The sequence below is a fragment of the Tyto alba genome, unplaced genomic scaffold, assembly GCF_018691265.1.
Source record: "Tyto alba isolate M040663 unplaced genomic scaffold, T.alba_DEE_v4.0 Super-Scaffold_22, whole genome shotgun sequence".
In the NCBI taxonomy this organism is placed as follows: Eukaryota; Metazoa; Chordata; class Aves; order Strigiformes; family Tytonidae; genus Tyto; species Tyto alba.
Window position 1 is genome coordinate 21,993,269 of NW_024881296.1, and position 22,435 is coordinate 22,015,703.

At 35.3% G+C, this 22,435-nt stretch overlaps 1 protein-coding gene across 1 annotated transcript in view; it reads right to left on the reverse strand.

The window, feature by feature from the left end:
* The window catches only part of SYNE1 (spectrin repeat containing nuclear envelope protein 1), a 329,785-nt gene that overhangs the window by 178,409 nt on the left and 128,941 nt on the right, over positions 1-22,435 (reverse strand). Inside the window, 16 exon segments of the mRNA XM_042795897.1 lie at positions 1,111-1,420; positions 3,410-3,582; positions 4,301-4,592; positions 5,796-5,951; positions 7,015-7,220; positions 7,908-8,020; positions 8,738-8,945; positions 9,495-9,698; positions 11,462-11,563; positions 13,399-13,581; positions 14,308-14,466; positions 15,819-15,969; positions 18,261-18,440; positions 19,161-19,789; positions 20,076-20,229; positions 21,493-21,659. Of these exon segments, the coding sequence (XP_042651831.1) occupies positions 1,111-1,420; positions 3,410-3,582; positions 4,301-4,592; positions 5,796-5,951; positions 7,015-7,220; positions 7,908-8,020; positions 8,738-8,945; positions 9,495-9,698; positions 11,462-11,563; positions 13,399-13,581; positions 14,308-14,466; positions 15,819-15,969; positions 18,261-18,440; positions 19,161-19,789; positions 20,076-20,229; positions 21,493-21,659 (3,387 nt within the window).

Below are 22,435 nucleotides of genomic sequence, written 5' to 3' on the forward strand. Positions count from 1 at the left end.
AGAGTGTGTGACCAGTTGCTAATTACAGACTAGATACATCTGAGAGGGCTCTAAATATCTATGGCCTATGTTTAAAGCAATAAAACAATTACAATAATGGTATATCTTATCCTAAAAATTAAAAACAAACCCAAACAAACAAACAAACAAATCAAAAAACCAAACCAAACTTCATGATTCCACGTAATGACTTTCCTCTATCAAGTTTAGTAAGAAAAATGCAGATTTTCACTAAAGGAGTAAGTTCAAATGCCCTAGATTTAACATTTTTCCTAAGAGGTAATTTGTTAGATCTTCCACAAATTTTTTACTCTGTGCACTGTTTTTATATAGACTATAGATCAATTACCTGCAGGCCATCAACACTGTTCTCAATAACTGAAAACCTGAATCACACTTCCATCAGATTACTGAATTTATATACAGTGTTTACTTCACTCTCACATTAGCCTGTTGTTATGTGGCCTCTTCCTGATGCAAATTTTCCCCCTGGCTGAGAAGGTGGAGATTGTAACTCAGAGCTGGCATTGCTGTCATGATCTGTTTTGCAGAAGGTCTCAGTGAGCTCACATATCTTTCCTTAGAAACCAAACAGAATACCTGTATAGCATGTGCAGTGCTCAATGGCTGGGAACACCACAAAATATGGGCATGTATCTTTCTGACAATAGGATTTCTCTTTCTGACAATGTGTTTTCTGATCAGGGAGGCATTTAATTCTTCCCATTCCAGGGAAAAAAAAAAAGGTGCTAGGAATGAATGTACAGGCATTAGATAAAAGTAAATCTGGAAAAATGACACAAATATTGCTGCATATATGAATATATATGTGTATATGAATGTATGTATATATGAAACTAGGAATAAAATGTACACCTTTCACTTTTCAAAAACCATAACCATACCAATTTCAATTCCCAGGATCTATTTTGCATTCAAGTGAATTTTAGTTTATCCAACTTTTTGTTAGACTCAACCATAACAAAAGGCAGGACTATTCACAGTCAACCTTTTAGTTATTATAAAATTATGAAAATAAAAATTTTAGCTTATATACAGATGTTCAAACATTTTACTTACTTGAAATGGAGACCTTTGCATATATCTTACCTTGGCTACAGTTGTGATGTCATTAAACTGTGTTTTTAGTTCTTCTTGAGCAGCTTCTCCAAAAGAATCATCCTCTGTTTTTTCATAGAGTTCCACAGCTTTTTCAGTGAGTTGCTGTAAATCACCAGAGTGATCCTCTATCTCAGAAACAACAGCCTGGAAGTGGTCCAGCTGAGCAAACTTCTCCTTCAGACCAACCTGTGGTTCTAAAGGCTGTTCCACTTTGTGATCCAGTTTCTCTAACCACTGCTCCAACTGGTTTTTCCTTTCCAGATATTCATTCCACTGGCTAATGACAGACTCTAGGCAGCTTACATTAAAAGAAACATACACAGTACAGATGAGAACTTTTGAAAAGTCTGAAAAAAAAGGAGTCTGTTTATACCTTAATTGTTACACTGTCTGTAGCCATGTATAATAGGTTTAGAATATGCTTTTTCCTCTATCTTGCTTTAGTTTCCTACGTCAAGTTACATCCAAGCTAGTTTAGAATTTTTGTGTTCTTTGGGGTAATGCGTATAACCTGATAGAACTGCTTTCCTATTGCAGGTTACATTACCAATCTGTCCATCTCAGACTATTGAAAAGCACATTTCAGTGTTTGTCCAGCAAAGTAAAATACAGAGCATTACTGGAGTTCTTTATGATCAGAGTAATAAAATGTACAGCAGCCTATAAAATTACTATTTATTAAGAGATATTCTGGCAAGTTTTGGAAGAAAAAATAAATTATTTATAGTCCTATTTACAATTTATAAGAAATACTCTCTTACATATTGCTCCTCCTAGCAGATCACCAGATTTCTCTGGGATTTGCGTGGAGGGATGTAATTCTCATTCCACTGGACTTAATGACAGACAAGAGTGTGGTAAGGATATAATTAAAAATGTAATGGTCTAGCCTAATATAAATAAAATTTTATGACAAAAATTGAGCAAAATTAGAGTGAAATCTTAAAGGTAGCCCATTACAATTTTCTACGTATAACTGCATAACAATTTTGGAATAAGTAAGAAAGTGGCACCATTTTCAATTGCAAAACTCCAATTCACCTATATCATGGCTCCCACCACTGACAGCTGATATTTAGGAGCCAGATAGCCTAGTACTGTGGTTATCTACAATACAGATCTATGACTCTTCTGATGCAGATCTATGGGTTTTCTGGTGCAGGGAAAACTTTGTTTTCATTAGGGAACTAAGGAAGTAGGATCATGCAGAAGTTCACCAAGGGCTCATTTCTATCCGGTAATGACTGGGGTGATGGAATAAAGAGTGCTTGTAAAACTCACAGATGAAAGCAACCAGGGAGCAGCTGCAGCTAGCTGGATGACAGGATTTAAATGTCAGATGTTCTTAAAAGAAATTTTACAAGGATGGAATATGATTATGAAAATAATGCTTTACTTGGGAAGGAGGAATCAGATATACAAATACAAAATTGGGGATAACTGCCTAGGCTTAGTACTGTGGAAAAGGATTTGAAGATAGAGAATAAAGAAGTTGACAAAATTCAGCAATATGATACCGTTGGAAAGAAAGGAAAATCTCATTCTAGAGTAGAATAAGAGTGTTGTATGAAAGAAATGGGAAGTATTGATGCTCTATTCGGAATTAATAAAGTCTCAAATACAGTCAGGTCTATCCACTTTCAGTTATTATCTTTTAAGGAAAATGTAGACAAAGTAGTGATAGTCTGTAATCTACTGAAAAACAAACAAGGATGAAAGAGGTCCAGAAAGTACTAGTACTGAGAAACATCAGTCTGTCTAGAACAGAGATGATGGAGGCCTTCAAATACATATAATGTTCTCACACAGACACTAAGAAAAACTTTCCATTTCTGCCAAGGTTAAGACAAGAAGAGATCAGCTTTATTTGCAACAAAGATTATTTGGAGTGGATATTAGGAATTTTTTTAATTAATAAATATAATGAAAGGCATAATTGAGAAACTTTGCTAGAGTTTTGTACAGAAAAGGTAGATAAGTATTTTAGATGTTCTTTGCCCTGCCCAAATACAGGTTCAGTAACTCACAAAGCCCGTTCTAGTTTTTTCTCTGTATAAATTTGTTTGATTTCTATTTATTTTTAAATTACCATCAGTTATCTCATATGAAATTTCATTCATCTTTTTATAGAAGGATGTAGTTTTTTCAGGCAATTTAATTCTCCCTGATGGTACAACTTTCTCCTCACATACCAGTAATGAGTGAATGGACTCCTATGTGCTCTAAGGTACCACTCTTTGTAAGCAAAGACGGCAGGGTCTGACCTGTGTTTTTCAGGGAATTTTACCTCTGCCAGTTTACTGAGGTGGTGATGATGTCATTCCATACGTCCTTCAGTGTCTGAAGCTCAGTTCGTATCACCTTTTGTCCTTCCTCATTGCTGCTTCTAAGTGCCTGTTCCCCTTTGCCAATGGCCATGTTCAGCTTAACTTCACCATCACCTTTGAGTAAGAGGATCTCCTGTAAGGTAAAATAATCAATAACCAAATATCAAATGCAATCTGCTGAGAGGTAAAAGCTATTATTCTTTCAACAGTGGACACCATCTTCTCCGCCCTCATTTATTGTTGGCAGCCATACCCCGTATGAATTCCTAGGTACCTTTTAAGTGCCTGTCCCCTTGCTATGTGTAAATGATCCAGCAGTTTTTCCCACAGCCCTGAAGGCATTTCACTGCATTAGTTATCCCAAAATATTGCTCACATTGCAATAGGTAACAAGTAGGTCAAGCACTGCACAGGAAGACAGCACCACAGAGCTAGAATAAATCTCAAGAAAGCCCATGGTGGGATCTACACTGATGTCCTTCCTAACAGAAGTTTGTCTAACCTGTTCCTGAAGACCTCCTGTGACAGATATGTCACAGCCTCTCTGTGACAGTCATTCCAAGGCCTTCTCTCCATTAGAAAGCTTTTTTGACCTGAATACACATTTTCACAGTTTGTTATTCCTTATTAAATGTAATATCTGGTATCTGTCTCCATTGATCTTCACCCTGTTTTTCATATTGCACTTCTCAATTTGTCAAGATCACAAATTAAAAATGTAATTCTTAAATTCTAATCCTATCCTTCATAACTGTAGAAAGGATAAAATATAAAAATATTCCTTTTTCGCTGATGTGGCCCACATTCAATGTTAATCTTGATGCATAATCTCTAGCTGTATCCTCCTTTACCTGAATTTGTGTCAGTCGTCTCTCTAGTGTGGCTTTGCTACCAACAGTGCTCTCTGATGACGCCAGTTTATCTTGAACCTCTTTCACCCAAGACCACATACTCTGTAACGCCTCCTCCAAAGTGAGATGCTCTTGGAGTGCAAGCTGACATGTTCGCAGCTTCTCCTTGACAGTTTTGATGATGTTTTGGTAACTGGTGAGATGTTGAGAAGCCAGGTGCACTTCCCTCCCTGCACCACGGCCTTCTTCATTTAAAGTTTGTGCCATTTGGGACAGCTTATCAAAAGATTCCCTGAAAGAAAATAATGTGACTGAAAATCAGTTTCAGAAAGTATATGATATTGTTATAGCAACTATCAGAAGTTATGAAGGTTGCTGACATAATCACCTACTCCACCACTGAGAGAGTTCATAGTTAACAGAAAAATTAGCTGGGACACACTGAAAGGAAATATAAGCAGTGTGTATTGATTAATATCTTTACTTCTGTACCATGGCATTTCTTGAAGATTTTGGTGCTCAAAATGATCACACTGAAATGTTTGTGTTGCACATTTAAATTAAAAGCTAACTTAATTTTCTTTTCGGCTGTCAGACTTTCCAGTTCTATATGAACTGCTGTGTTTTTGCATCTGCCAAAGCTTCTGTGAAGTTCGTAGTCTTTGACAGGTAGGAAGGCATGATGGAAAGGTCAGGCCACTTGTCCAGGATTAGACCCTGACTCTGGTGTTCAGTAGAATGGCCAGCAAAAAGGATTAAAACTCTTAGCTTATACAGGCTCCATTAATCTCAGTCTACTGGATCACCCTTCCTGATATGCTGTGATTACAGGGAATTTACATCAGACCATCTTGCATCAGTCTCGAAGGGTTAGATAGTGACTGGGTGTTTCCTTTTAGCATGCTGTGAGGCTTGAACAACTGACTACTATTTCTGTTCTAACTTCACCAACCCAATAATAACAAAAAGAATTTCAAAAAACACTGTGTACTAAAAAAGGCAATTACTTCATCATCTATTGGCTAAGTCTGAATTCTAGAAAGATTTCACAGCTAATGTGGATGTTATTTGAGGTCTTTTATAAAGTCAGCTATATGGGAAAGGATTTTCTGCTAACCTGGCTGGATCTGAGTATTGCCGGACAGAAAGAAAAAAAAAACTTTTTAAAAGGATATAATGATAAGTGAAATTTTTACTATTATTTTTACAAGCAATATTTTTAAGATTTAGGGTTTTTTTAAATTATATTTTTCAGTTTCCATTTATTAATGAAGATAAAATTTTCTTAATTAGAAATGTATCAACAAAAACTTTTGGAGTTGGCTTCAAATTCCAATTTCCTTAAAACTGGAAGTATCTGGATTCAGCCTCTTTTCACAGAGTATGTTGCAACACCTTTCTCTTTCACAAACACATTTTACCCAACAGTTTAGTTTCATTGTTGCTTTAGCAGAAGAAAAAGTGAGAGTATTTTAGGAAATGTATTTCATATTACCTTGAATTCAGTAACTCTTCCAGGAACTTTTCCACTTTCTGCACCTCCTTTTTCTTCTCAGGAATAAGCTCTTTGCTCTCTCCTAATGCTTCTGTGCTTATTCTTTCTTCCATGTCATGTATCCACAGGCCAAGTTTCTTGTGCTGATCTTCAAATCTACAGAACAGATAAATACTCCCTTAAAAATATTTCTCAGGTGGAGTAAAGTTAGTAAGAAGTAAACTCGGTTCTTTCAAAATCCACAAGACCAGGAAAATAAAGCTAGGTATCAATTTAATGCTTCAAGAATAAGAGTTGTACACAAAACATAATTCCACAGTGACTACTAATCTAAAAATATTCAGCAACTCTCTAAAAATGTTCAACAAAATCATGGGAACTACAGTGAGGAAAAAAAGCCTCCAAAATTTAAAGTGACAGTGCTTTTGTTTATTAGTAGATTCACTGAAGGCAGACCAAAAGAAAGTTTTTTTCAAATCCATATAATGATTTAGTCTAAGATCTAAAAATGGATAAAAATAGCCTTTTATTCAATATTGACACAACACCTGATAAATGTTGTGCTTTCAACTGCCCCAACAGAACGTAACTGGAATCTTGAGTGCTCAGAACTCAGCAAAACAAGTTCTGGACCTAAGTCCGAAAACCTTTACCTTACAAGAAGGCACACCACCTCATCTTGCTGTTTTACCCATTACTGCTACACTAACTTTGCTTTCAATTAGCAATAGTTTTGAATCTAGTTATACCTAAAAATATGTGAACTTTCAGAATTCTAGCCCCTAGTTATAATTTAAGAGTATTTTCTTATTAGCTCCTTAGGAAATATGTCCATTGGAATAGAACTGGACAGACATATGCTGTGTAAAAAGTGTACTGTCTTCAAACCCCAGGGCAGAACTTGAAAATTCATCACACCTTTTCCTTCCCAGAAATTGCATTTCAATTACTGAGATCCCAATGGCTGATTTGGGATTGCATGAGCTACACAGATCTTCTGCCTGTGTGATCCTGACCTTCCATTCTTTAACCAAATCAATACCCTTGGAGCAAGATCTGTTGCTTTGTTATTAGCAAAGAAATTAATTTTCTCTTAAATATTTTCAAAATAAAAAGAAAACAGGATCAGATTAACTGGAAACAATTTCAAATTGTGCCTTGTACCTCTGCAGCTGAACAATATCACACAGTCCATCTGTGACTACTGGTTTTTACTCACCTTCCTAGGTGCGAGGCACAAGCTTCCAGGGCCGCCTTATCATTCAGACACTGGTTGAGGAATTCCTGGAAGTTCTGGTTAGACTTCACTATTTGCTCCTGAATATGGCTCACAACTGGTTGGGGCAAGCAAGCATACAAACTTTCTCCTTCCTGGCAGGCAGCATCTAATTTGTTCTGCCCCTCACTAACAGAATCCAGCACACTCTGTGTAATGAAAGAATACAGTTTAAATGTGCAAGATTTAGTAACTGAAGATAAGCAGTATTTCTATTAAAAGTGGTCAGATTTTCCTACAAGATGAGAGCCATCTCTAGCTATGGAAAAAATTCCAAGTGGACTGTTCAAATAAAATTTTATTAAGTGGTACTACAATTCACAGAGCTCAATTTTCCTATTTGGTCAGAAGGTAGTCCTGTCTTTCTCTGGATAGTTTACTCATGTCCTGAAGACGTTATACACTTCAGGAATTAGGGCTCTTTCCAGTAGGTGTCTGCTATTTGTGTTCTGTCCCATCAAAAATCTAAACAGATAAGCTTTGACATATTAATATTAATCTGAAAAATTGAATAAACAATAATGTAAGAATAAATAGGAAAAGGAAAAGAAGAGAAAGAAAGCAAAAAAATTTTAAAAAGATTAAAAATCGGAAACAAGAATAGCTTAGTTACACATAAACCCTCCAGAAAATAAATTCTGATCTCTCAGAACAGTGAACACAGTTTCCACTGTATTCCCTCTACAATACATACTTCTGTCTGGAGCCATTCTTCCATTACATTTCAGGAAACAAAAACAATAAATATGATAGCATCTACACATTATTTTAGAGATATAATTAGATACCTATAGTTAAATTGCTAATTTCTATTTTTTAAAATTTGTTCACTATACCTGCAAGTCTTGTAGCTTTGCTTCTATGGCTTTGCTGTCTCCAGACCTGTCAGATGATTCTTTTACTGCAGCCTTCACACCAGAAAACCATTCCTGGAACTCTTGCATAGAATCTTATTTAATAAAAAATACAGAGAAGATAGTATTTTTTTTTTAAAAGCAGCATTATTCACAATACTATACAACTGTCTTCCACAATTCTTCTATCCTTCAAGAACAGTGTGTAAAATCTAACAGAATGAGTCTTATTGCCTTCAGTGACCTTGGGGAGCGGGATTCATTTCACAAGAAGTCAGATGTTTCCACTGTAAACATCCAAATTTGGACAGTCACACTATGCTCCCCTTTATACTCAATGGGAAAAGACAGGCATTTTCAGTCTATGATATGTCCCAACTTAATGTTAGATAATATCTAGATTAGTATCTTAAAGTATAAAATTAAAAATTCCCTACTTCACTGACAATCCAGGGAGCACAGAAAACACTTCAGATGGGGACTTTTACCTTATAAACGTCGCCATTTGGTTATACCTTTATGGAAAATACATGAAGTGTATATATGCAGTAGAGAAGTATACTAAGAGTGAAGAAAGTTGGAGCTGAGCCTGCCTTTCATGCATATTACATGTTTAAAGTTGAATTCTGTTTTTGTAAAATGCTTTGTTTCGTAGCAGTTATTAGATGAACATTTGGTAACAGGACTTTTTGAAAGGCTCCATACAAAAATAAAGTTGTAATTGCAAGTGACATCACTGGAAACTCTGGCAGACTCCAGCATGATTCATGGCTGCGGCCTAACGGCTCATATTAACAAGCCTGAAGACTCACAGAAGAAATGTTTTTCCAAGGACTCTTGCATGCTGGCCTGTGTTCTGGAACAGAGCAGATTCACAGCTTCATACTTGTTTATTAATGAAGTGACAGTGCCACCAAGAGCTTCCAGTTCTACAGAATGGTATTTGCGACACAGGCTATTGAGGTTCTCACGGGCTGAGTCAATGCTGCTCTGCTGAAGCTGAATGTCTTTTTGTGTTTCCTGAAAATGAAGTTACAACACAGATAGGACACTTGTAAAGAAACAAAAGAGCCCCCCTCTTTTTCCTCAAGTTTCCTCCTATGGTCTATTGCAAATACTAGACACAATGAAGGGGAGAAGTATTGGATGATATTTCCTGAATTTTCCGAGAGAGATGAATCCTTGAAACTAAAGAGCCATCACACAAATGTGAAAAATGCTGTTTCTTACGGTTTGCTACTCTATTTAAAAAAAGTCAGTGGGAGTCAATGGACTTGTAAACATGCTGGAGTACTGACTGAAGAGTTCAATGTTACAAAACTGGTTCTTCTCACAACAAAGACCACATTATTCATTATAATATTCTAAAATGTTTGTATAAAGTTAATAAATCAGAACTTAGGTACTTCTTAAAGAGCATCACTGTATTGTTTGCTAATATTCTAGCAGCTGTGCAGGAAAGTTATTTTGTATCAAAAGAAAATTAAGTATAATGCTTAGCAAAAACTATGATAAAAAACCAAAGATCACGGTGTAAGAAAACACATATTAATTCTCTTCAGCACTGACCTTCACTTTATTTAGAGCTTCAGGATCCAGGTTACGTGCACAGCTTAACAGTGTCTCTTCCACTTTTGTTATCCAGTCTGTCATCTGATCAATAAACTTCTGTAATTGCTTCTTCTGAGTACTGAAATCTTTCAGTGTCTCTTTTGCTGTCTCTGACATTTCTTTGGCATGTTCCAACTTCTGCCTTAAATCTGATTCTATAAACTAAAAGCAAAATGTTATGTATTAAAGCATTTAAATTCAAATTTCCTATGTTGAATGCTTACTGAAAAAATGGAAGGTAGGAAAGTGGCACACAATGATCATTTCACTCTCTTTACATCTGTAACTAAAGCTACTTACATAAATAAAATGTCAACCATTCAGGATTAAGTCTTAGATATACAGTAATCCAAAGTGATATTAATTTATAAAAAGCCAGACTGGAAACTGTTATTATCCTGTTCTGAAAAATTAAACAGTTGATCTTTTTCTTTTAAATAATTTGCCATTTGTACAGAACATGTCCTAAACACAACTAGCTCCATAAAAAGAAATATCACTTGGTGAGACTTAAGACCACTGAGGCTTAAAGTATCTCAGTGTAAGGCAGATTAAAATTGAAGACGATACAAAAATAAGTTATAATATTGCTCATTAACCTGTTCAAAGACAGCAATATGTGAAATCATAGTAGATGTTAGCTGTGCACATATTACTAATAAAAAGTAAATCAAATCAATCACAATAGGGTAATATTTATAAATGAGCAATTACTGAAAATTCTATTAAGGAATTTTTTATGTTCTTAGGATATGAGCTGATTGTACTGTAGTTTACTTATTTAGTATTTGAATGTAGGCAAATAATTTGGGGATTTATGTTTAGTTTGTGAAGCTTTATTTTCAGATTTTCATTTATATATCAACTACAATTATTCTATTGTACGTATGATTTAAATTTTTTATTGTATTTATCATATTTAGTAGTTGGAAATAGGTGTGTGTTGGTTAACAGCGATCTTCTGCAAAATAACTTGCTCTAGGTTTTGCTCTGTAAATAGACAAATATTTATTATGAAACATATGATTAAACCTGAATTTTCTGAGCATCTCATGTAAAGGAAACAATCCAGCAGAACATAAGCATTTCCATACAATTTGCACATCTATCTTTATACTATAGGGTTCTTGACCCATATCTGGTTGGTAATTTAGGTTTATGTGTACAGTCACAGCAAAATGTGGACAAGGCTTGAGTATTTTATTAAGTTCTATTAAAACCTGATAAATGCTTTTGAAATAAGTATCTACGAGATATTTCCCTACCCGTGAATATTGCTCAAGTCAGCTTATCTTTTAAAACTTCTGACACTGAAAGCAAATAATCCCACATACCAATTTCTATTTGAAATCAAACATCCAAAATAGTCATACATTGGTTTTGCATCTGCCCTAGAACATAAAAAATAAGGACCTAGCCAATAATAGAAGTGCAACAGCTCACCTTCAGTGTTTGTATTTTACCTCTCCCCTGTAACAGCTAGTTCAGGGCATTAATTCCAGCCCACTAAAGAATATTTCTGGTTTGATAAAGCAAATGAAGATATTTTACTACAATATAATTATTTCAAAGAGGCAAATTGTGTATGCACTCACATACAATGTGGCTTAATGTTGTGCAGAGTAGAGAATATCATCTGCCTCATATCTGATCAACTACCTTATTAACTATTTACTCTATTTTGATTTAGTAAAAAATAATTTTACAATTTTAATGTTCAATTACTTTATGGCATACTTCTTTTTTCCAGAAAAAAAAGTCGAAGTTAACTAAAGAAATGTGAACAAATAATAGTTATGATACATATAATTAATGCTGTATCTGTCACCTTGAAAGAAAAAAGCAGTACAGGAGAGACAGAAATTTCAGGAGGAGTTTCTTAGTCATTTGAGCACAGCATGTGATTACCAATATCTTTATTTTACCTGGAGATCTGCAGGAGGCTCTTGACTATGGGTCAATTCTTTGAGATCTGAAATTTTAGAACTAAGCTGCTCCAACTTCAGTTCATTATCCTTGACTTCGGACTGTAAAAGAGATGTGGTCAAAGTTTCATAACAAACTACAAGAAGGTTTTAGACCTTCAGAAGGATGATCCATCAATGGCAAAAATGAAAGAAAATGTAAATAAAGTTTAGCAATGAGCAAGAAAATGCTGTTATTCTATTAGTTTTCTTCTCTAAAAATCTCCCATCTCTTGTCCTTTATTAGCCTCAGTTCAGAGATTTTTTTTCCCTCCATTAAAATAACCACACACATTTTTAGCATTTAAAATGCACTAACAGCTTTAGTTTCTTAAAACTGGATGAATAAAGATGGGCATGTCATTGTTTATTCAACTGGAAAAATCTGCTGTGGTTGTTAGGTTCCAGTCAATGGCATGCAGAGTATAATACATGTACTCTCTGGTTCTTATTACAATAAAGCAAGCTTTTGGAAAAAAATTAGACACAGAAATTAATTTTAACCTCAAAAGGGAATTAAAATGCTGCTATATATGAACTGACATATTTGGACCTTGTATTTATTGTGGTCATATAGATCCAAGTTATAAAGAAATATTCTACTTATTAAAAAAAAAAGGCAAAGTGAAAATCATAATTTGTGTAATTGTAGTTCTGAAGTATTAGTCAAGTAACTGGTGTGTCTACCCTATTTCCTGAGCTTTCTTTTCTAAAAAATTCAAACAGACCACTTCAATTAGAAGATTGGACAGTGGATTTCAGGATTAAACTGCTGCACTTAACATCTGCCCTGAATGGTAGAAGTTCAAGTGGCCCCAGAAGAATCCTCAGGGCATATTTTGTGCTAAGGAGGATATAATATTAGGTGACTGATCAAGAAAGTAACCACTGCTGTGGACCATATAAAAACTACACTAATTATTTCTGTCTGTGCTCATCTATTCCTGATTGCTGAAAGGGCAGGACCCTTCTGTCAGTGAACTGCCTTTCCTCTTGCCTTTTCATAATAAAGTGCAAAAAAAAGTATTATGGATTATGCATTCTGTGACTGCAAATGTACATACAGTGCTCATGTCTTCTGCTATGCTGGCCCTCCTGTGAATCAAGTACACTTGTGATTTGGGTACTGGCTGCTCCTACTCCAAATGAGTTTTAATAGTGATGAATTCAGGGGGTCTGATTGATATACTAGCCAGAAAGACTTTAGATAAAGCTTGTCCTGAGCAAAAGACTGATTTAGTACCATTTCATATTCTATCATACTACTTGTATGTGTTCACTGTGTGTCTTTTAAGGACATGATTAATTTCAAATAAAGTAGAATATGATCCATTCTATGGTTCATTTGCTATATATTTTAAGCCAACAGAGGCAGAATGCATCCTGAACACTGGCTAGATTTCTAACAGTTTAACACTATGCAGAAATGAAAGACGTCACTTTACTGAAATTGTTAGAACCTGACATTAAAATTTGCTCTCCAGTCCAGCATATCTTTTTTATTGTTTGGAGAATCTATCTTCTTAGATGAGATTTTAGAAACTACTCATTTTTTGCTAAACTTCTGCTGAAGTTGTCTAAAATTTCCAGCAGTTTCTACTGGAACAGCCCAGTGACATGCTTTTTGAAATTTCTGTGCTTATAAGAACACATTGTCATGTACTGCTAGAGCCAAAATAACTACGGAACTTAGATTTAGTAAGAGATGTGCTGTTGTTTCTGTCAGAAGCAAACAGCTTCAAAGAAGGACTGGAATGCTGTCAGATAGCCACTGGGTTAGTGGTCCCACTGCTTGAACAGGGGACACGGTGGTCTACAACAGCCCAGCCTTATATGCGTGTGTGATATCACCTGAGATTTTGGTCCAGAACATTTATCACTGATTTATGGGTCAGCACCTGGAAGTCTTTCAGGAGGATCTCCATTCTCTGACTGTTACTCAAGTTGTTGATGCCTTCATTCAGTTGAGAAATGCACTTGTTGCACCATACATCCATTTCATCTCCAGTTTTCAGGATGTCATCCCACAAAGACATGCTTACACTCAGCCGGTCGATGTTGTCTTCAATTCTTTCAGACACCTTATAGGAGAGGAGAGTGTAACAATACCGTTCAGAAATTAATTTTGGTTTTCTTTACTTCTCAGGCAGTTGTAAGATAAGTGCATTAGAAATAATTAGTAAGCCTAGGCAAAGTAATTTTCTCAGAGTAAATTCTAATTTCAATTTAGATCAGAAAATGAACAAAAATTGTGACTGTATCTAAAAATTTATATATTTTTTACTGGGAAAGAGTTTTATGTTGAAATAAAATTTATCTTTAAACCCAGCTACATTTATCTTTCTTTTGTAATGTAACAATTTGTTTAAAAAGCAGTATAAATATAAAAATGTAATATATTTGCTTTTATATATATTTCTCTGCTATAATGTCTGTCTCAACATAGTCACATCTTTTATGGTGTAGCTTAATACAATTTACTGCCTAATTTATGTAGTCCAATTTAGCTTAATAAAGTAACGCTAGCATACATTAGGTGAGAATCCAATACAAATTTATACTCAGAAGTGTGTACTGAGTAAATTTATACTAGTAACAGTCATACCTTGTTATATGACATTTTTCCTAAATCTATCAAATGGACATCACAACTTTGTTGTGTATACAATGGATGCCAAATCCCGGTGACACACTTAAAAAGTAAACTTTACTAAACAATTGCACTCTAAGATCTTAAGAAAATACTAACACTGTAATTTTAGCCAAACTTAAAAACCATATTCAGTGTACAAACATCAAATTCTTACATCTAGCCATTTGTCCACCATACAGTTCATATCTGTTTTTACCGCAGCGGAGTCGCAGTTATGCACTCTTTTTAATTCTGCTAACAAATGTTTTCCTTTACTGGTGAAAGTATCCAGGTCTTTTTGTTTATCACTCAGATCATTCTTGGCAGCTTCATGCTGTGGACACAAATATTTGCTTGTTTAATGAAGCCTTGAAGAAAGCAAGAAAAATCGAGTTCTCCAGGCACCCATCCCTAGCCCTGTGGTATGTTATGCATTTGACAATTCTCATTCAGCATACCATCTAATATTTAACTATGCCACAAAATACAAAGTACTTGTAGAACCCATCACTCCTAGCTACTCTGGAAAACAAAAGTACAGATGTGTTCAGAAAGGAATTAGACAAAATCTTCAAGGCTACTAAGTTTGCAATTCTAGGTGTAGGGAAATCTTTAAAACACTCACTAAAGAGGTGACAACACAATGAGAAAGGATAACATTAAGCATCTCAGAATTTTTCTTTAAGAAGTATTACAGATCAGCATTAGAGATGAGCTACTTATCTGGACACAGTATGTCCATGCCTACTTTATTACGGTAGGAGTTGTGTAAAACATTTATTGCGTTCCAACTCCTTCAGGCCTAGATGTGGCCACTGTTGTAGCAGGGGATTCTCCACAGCCCGAGGCTCACATGCTTAAGGAGAGGAATCATTAGGAAGTTACATGAATTTCTCTGTTAGACTGGTGAGCTCTGTTCTGGCTTTCAGTTAAAATGTCTATTAAAAAGAGGTCATACATACACGCAGTTTAGAATGAGTTTTATACAGATCTGACTGAAGAATTTTTAATGAAGAGCTCAGTAAGCTTCCAAATGAAATTACCCTCCAAATGAACAGAAAGAATTTAATTCAGAACTGGTTTTCCTGACAGGCTGATGGATAGCAGAATGCAGAATTTGAGAAATATGATCTGTTGAAATGAATGGAATGCAGGGATCTGAATTCCTTATCTCAGCTCAATGGCCAGCACCAACATTGTACTTCCTGGAATAAGTTGTCTTAGGGAAAAAACAGACATAAGAATTGCACACATCAGAAATGTGTGCAATCTATTTTCTTTTGTTGACTTGTATCTACTAAAAAGGTTACTCAATATGGAAAAACATTAAAGTATGTTGACTGGAAATATCCTCTCATACTATGATAGCAATATATTCTCAAGGTATTCTATATAAAGACCAGATAACTTATGCTTTCCATGTAAATTAACATTTTGAATTTCTAGCTGTTAAAATTATAAATAGCATCAATCAAATACACATTCATGGATCTCACCAAAATGCTGAAAGGATTATATTCTTTCCTCATCAGAATCAGTACAACTCAAGCCCAGAATCCCAGCGTAAGACAACTTGATAGTAAATTAAAGGAACTTTAAACACAGCTCAAATGCACCTTTCAAACAGAAAAATCCATCTAAATCAAAGATCCTTTAAGTCTCTCAAATCAAAATATATGTAATTACCTTTGATAAAGTTCGCCTGACATCTTCACGATCGTTCCAAATGGATTTGATCACAGAAGCACTGTCAGCATTATCTATGACTTTCGTTACTGTTGACTTCAAGTTCTGATATTCCTTCATCAGATCGATAAGAATGCAGGACTGTTCCCTTCTGTAATGTGAAAAGGCTGTGTTAGCACCATTTGCTGTCATGTTTCTGAAGGAAAAAGAATGTGACTCAGTTATTCACCATGGGAAAATCAGGATGCAGTCCTAAACATGTTTTGGGCAGCCAAGGAAATATTAATATTTAGGTTTTACAAATCACTGTAGGTCCATACATCACAAAACATGTCACTGAAGAGACAGTATATGAATTGCCATCTCACATATATCAGATATCAAACCAACTGACTTGAGCGAAAGAAAGACTGAAACTGGAATTCAAGCTTCTCAATTCCTAAGTTTAGCATCTCACTGACTAGAAACCACAATATAATGCTGCTGGCACTCACAGCTCTTTTTTAACTTGTTTCTTTAACATGGAGTATTTTGGGGGGAGGAGTAAAAAGAAGCAGAAGTAAAGACTAAAGCGATGCAAGATAAGTGACTAATTTTTCCTCCAATTGTCAGATGCATGCTTTTGGGTCTAAAACATTACATTCAACTTACCTGTCATTCTATTGAGAACAGAATAACCTGCTGCTAAGAACAGGCCTCATATTTTTTTTCAACTCCATCTCCAGAAAAGCCTGTTTCTGCTCAGAAAATGGATGGAAATAAAAAAGCTAGCTATTTGATCCATTCCTGGTGTTTATACTTAAGAGAGAGAAGGAAGACTAATACTTTGGATGCGTTTAGGTGTAGAACAATGTTTGTCAGTGAAAGGAACTTGGGAAACGTAACATTGCCAAGACAGACAGGTAATTGCTTTAGGCGCTAGCTCTTTTCTGAATGCTCCAAAGCACTCTCCAAAATAATTAGGTTCAGAAGGGTCTAAAATTGTGTCTATATGAGAGAGAAAACAGTTTTTAAAAAATTAAATTAAATTAATAATTTAAACAAAAATTAACATTTTTTTGTTAGAAAGGAATCACAAGGTACTTGAGTATCTTTCAGTTTTAGGTATAAAGATGGCAACAAAAACCCCAGTATGTAAAAACTGAATAACTCATTTACCCTCAATAATTCCTCTATAAGGCAGGGACAGCTATTTTAGGTTTTCTTCACTGTCAGGCTGGTACTGTCTAGCTTCTGGTACATGTTGTATGCAGTAATTACTTGGTTTACTATAATGAAGGACTTCCAGAGGTAAGAAAAATGGGTTGCAACAACATGAAACATGAAATATAAATTAGCAGCAGTGCTGAAGAAAAAGGAGTGATGGACATTTTTAAACAAAGCCATCCTTTTCTTCCACTTAGTTCAGATTTATACATCTCTAAAAAATGCACTAGAAAACCAGACTGAATCCAGCTGGAAAAAAAACACCAGAAATGCAATTCATGTAGCTGAGCATATTTTCAAGAGGGAAATAATATACAGACCTGGTGAAGGGGCAGCACATTTACAGATAGCTGTGTGGTGCCAATCAAGAAAACTGCGTAACAGTGCAGTATACAAACCAAAGGGAGGAAAAAAAAAAAATCTGTTTTCAGCACAAATTAAATATTTTTTTTTTGAATTGTTGTTCCAGTACACCAATCCAGCAGTTACATGGGGATCATCAAATTGCATATGCCCATTGAAGTATTAGTCAGGCTTAGAATTGCTTTGCTTCTTCACTTAGACAAAATTTATGTACATTGAGGATGATGCAGTATTGAGGAATCTCACACTTAATTTTACCATGCAAATTTTAAAAAGAACATTTAAAGAAGTTTTCTTTAAACATGACAAAGAGGCAGCTAAAACAAGGAAAAGGTTAAGATGAAACTTTAGTTTCTTTAGGTCATCTCTTTATTGACTTTCATTGATATACAAAACTGTTTTATATCACTGATTATACACTAATGACTCTTATGAGCTTGGTCCCTTGGGCAGGTGGAAAGAATTAAATGTAAGAATGATTTAGGACCACTGGAGATAGGGTTGACAGAAACGTATATCCAATAGAGAAATAAAATAGGTGCTAGAAGCAGAGTATGTGCTAGTTGAAGTGATAGTGAAATCTCAATGGAAATTTTCTACCTTTCAGGAGAGTAAACAATAACATGTAACTAGAAGTCCAGTATATCTGTAAGTATTGTCCTGAGGACCTATCTGTGGTTTTATTAATAGTATAATTACAACTGGTACAAATATCCTGGTTTATACCGTGTTTTATTTTATACTCAGTATTTAACATACAAGCCCTGTTTTTTATTGGGATTAATATGTCAAGAAAATATTAAATGTGAATAACTGGGTCTCTTTTCCCCACTGAAAGAACCCCCTCTCACCTTAAGTCTAAGATCTACTTACTTTTCATGTATAACTTCCTTGGTGTCCTCCCACAGAGATTCTAAGTGATTTATCTCTTTGTCGATCTCAGGAGCAAGCGTAATATCTTTTTGGGCTATTTGTTTTGCTTTGTCCATGAGCCACTGGAGTTCATGCTGGTGAGAATTCAATTCTTCATCTAACTGGTTAAAGATCCTCAATCTGCAAGTTAAAAGGCAGGTTTCAAATTTACTTATCTTCACTTTTTTCCAAGAGAAAAGAGGAGAAAGGAAGAATGACACGGTTGCTGTTAGAGTTACTGTGCATAAACTTCCCTTTTTCTAACATTTCCTACAATATCTTCAGAAAACAGAAGTGTTATATAGATTTTTTTCTGCTACAGATGGGCTCAGAATATCATTTTTCTGATACATACACAGCTACACAATTATATAGATCTACATATACCTTCTCCTCACATAGTGACTTGAAAATATACTCAAATATTTAGACTAATTCTTTATTATTGTAAGTGTTTTCAATTCCTTTAGCACATTTACAGTTTTCAATTCTGTAAGACTAGAGATAGTAATGTTACATGAGATTTCTAATAGCTGTTTGGAGCTTGGATTCATTAGGACAAAATAAATTTCTGAGGTAGATATATTCTTAACTGTTCTCTCAATGTAAGAGATTACTGGGACTTGATAACTATTCTGCTCGTGTTCCCCCTCCATCCAAACGGCTTGCTTACTTACAAATTTTTATTAAATAGATATATATAATAGATATATATTAAATAGATATATGGACACAAAAACACCTGGCAAGAAGTAAGGTACGCAGGCAGAAAGCTCACAAACATCTCCAATGCTTCATAAAAATCTAGAGACTGAAAGCAAATGAAGAAGTGCCAATCTCAAGCATTAATATTGTTTTTACCTTTGCTGGAGGGCTTGTAGTGTTGCCTCCTTCAGGTCCTCCTTGTCAGCCTTTTCCTCAGTATCTTCAATACTCTTCAGTAGCTGTTCTTTTCGTTCCATGAAAGATCTTCTCAAGGCTCCAAGAGCTTCTGCCTCACTCTGTTTGGTTCCCAGCAGGTTTTGTACTGCCTCCAGTTCTGAAGACAGATTATCCACCACAGCCCTGCATGAGGTCCTCTGATCAGAAACACTGTGTTTTAGATGATACTGGGCCTTAGTAAGGGAACCATCCAAACTGATGGCAACAGATTCCAGCTTATTAAGATCTTGAATAACATCATTGAGTTCCTTCTCCAGTAATTCAGATTTAGCTTTATCCATATTTCCTGTTTTCTCCACTGTCTGCCTCAGCTGATGGAGCACTCCTGATGCAGCACTATGGAGCTCCAGGAATACCCGCAGCTGATCCAGAGCCTCTTGTCTTTGGCTAGTTATCTGACTTGCCTCCTGGAATATCTGAAAGCAATCTTCAGCCTTTGCCTGCAATGTCTGCTGGTCCTCTGGGCAGCTGAAAGAACATAATTTATCTACATGTTCCTTCAGACTTTGTAACTGCTGTTTCTTACTCTTGACTTCCATTGAGTGGCTCTATGAGAAAGAAAGGAAATAGGGCTAGTTTCTTCTTCCAATCAAAAGTTCAGAAAACATTTTAGTACTAAACAAGAAAAACAAGTACTACTGAGCAGTTTTCAGTAAGAACAGTTCAGTGTTACAATTTTGCTTTAAACTGGTCAAAACCCAGAAATATGTGTGTGACTGCAACAGTGTATCAGTTTTCAAAAAAATAAATGACCTCATGCTAGTTTTAGATGAATATTTAGCTGAATGCACTGTACATTTTTTCTGTCTATAATATTTACAACCAGAAGTTTACCTTATTGTGAGATGCAGCTAGTTGCTGATCAGCTGTGTTTATCTCTGAGGTGGCTTGTAGTTCAGCAAGAAACTGCTTAATCCAGTCTGAAAACCTGAGCAGGAGCTCATCAAACTGCCCATGCTCAGCAATAAGAGATTGAAGGAAGTTGATCCTATAGAACGTCAGATGTAAATATGAAAGCACTTGATGTAAATTATTCACTTCCCATAATCAAAACCACTGTTGACTGAACAGCATTAAAATCAATGCCAGGTGGAAGGAAAGAAGGAAACGTTAACTTATGTTATAAATGTGATGATCACTATATTGATTTCTTAACTGAGGAATAACATAACACTGGAAAGCACCAGTTTGGCTCTTTCCTGTTTCCACTGCTTTATTCATATCAACTGTTAGAATTGCCCCAAACAATCAAGTTATGTGCAACTTTTCTTCATGGGGGTAGTCCCAGTAAAGAGAATTATATCGATGAAAGCTAAATTTCAATTTTCAGACATAGCAATTCTGTTTATACTGTCATCTGAAACACTGCATATAAGGTGAGAATCTCATGAATTTAGGCAGAAGGTGAGTAACTGCATGTTCAAATTCCACTAAAGTAAGTGAGCGTCAAGTCTGCTCAGAGGAATCCAATTCAAAAGAGGAATGTATCCAGAGGAGTACTCAGCACCTAGCAGAAGTAAGCTTCTAAAGTTTGACCTTAAAAAAGGCCTTGTCATTTACTTTCCCAATTCCTTTAGAAATTGCTCTACATAATTTTCAACATGAAATACTATGTAGAAGACATAATAGTGTAAAAAAATCATATTGATAAAGCACCTAGAAGGTGATGTCATTGACCAGGGTCTATTATTTAAGCTCCTTTAGAAATAGTAAAATATGTATGTTCATCACCAAAACAACTGAAATCTAAATATATGATAGCATACAGTTTGAAAAAAAGAGGCAATGTTCCTGAGCCTAACATGAACCAGCAGCCTAACAACTGAGCATTTATCATATTTATGGCAAATGAAAACTTCAAAGTGAGTTTAAAAAGATAGTGTGGCTTGCATAAGATAAAGCATATAACTGAAAAATTAAAAGCAGATATTATGGAATTTTGAAGTAACTTAGGAAGTTACTTGGGAAATTGTAACTAAGGAAACGCAACATTATCTCCATTTCCTGCCCTATACAACTTCAAACAGAACTCTTCTATCAAGAAAATAGGGAGAGATTATGCCAAAAAGAGAGCCTGATAAATCTGTGGGATTTCCCACATCTCATTCTTGGGAGCTCAGGGTTCAATATGACTCTTAAACTTTTGGTTTCCTAATGATAAGACTGTAAAAAACTGTTTCAGGATTGGGATTCCTCATCTAGATATTGGTTACTCTCATTTAATGTGTAAAAAACATTCTGAAGCACAAACCTTTTATCAACAGTTTGTGGTAAAGCTTTCCATCTCTCATCCAGCTCTTCAAATTTTTCTTTTATTGTTTCCACACACTGTTCGGAAGCTGTTGGGAACAGTGACTCATTCAACTGCAACAGGCTTGCATAGACTGAAGCACAGGACTCAACATCTGCTCGCAAATTCTGGGAAAACAATGGAACATACAGCCTTTAGATTAAACATGGCATCATCTTATGAAAAATAATAAAAATAATTTAAAAATCAGCTAGGGATTTCCAGTAAACTACTTTGAGACAAGTGAATGAGCACAGTCAAATCCTTTGAGGAATTCAGGTTCAGCAGGACAAGAAGGGACTCAACACCTCTCAGACAACTAAATCTGCAACTGTTATTCAGTGAGGACTCATCAAAGATTTGTTTTTTTCCCTCTCCTTTAGCACAATGTGTGACCTTTCCAAACAGCTCTACTGTACAATAAAAGTGGCTAAAATCAAGACTAAGTTTTGCAACATACTCTGTGTGCAGCAATAGAAAATTGTGAGGAAGTGTTGTAAATTGGCCCAAACAAACAAACAAAAAAATTCAAAATAATTTTCCTTCTCTTCAGTAATACTTAAAACTGAAATCATGGACACACTGACTTCATGGAGGGTGTAAAAAATGCTACATTTGGCCAACTGCTTCATATTAATCTGAAAACAAATGGTAAAAATTCCAAGGGAAGGCATACTTTGGAATAGGATGAAAGTCCTGTGTTTAAAAAAAAAAAAAAAAAAAATTGGAAATCAGACTTTCATTGTGAGTTCAAAACCTTTGGGCATTTTGTCATTTGAGCAACTTTCCTCACATGGAAGAAAACAACTGTAGCATTGTCTAACAAAGGAATTTCTATGGAGAAAGGATCCTTTGCCTAGCAGACCAGTGTTCTTCCTTGACAGATAATAGGATATACCAAGGC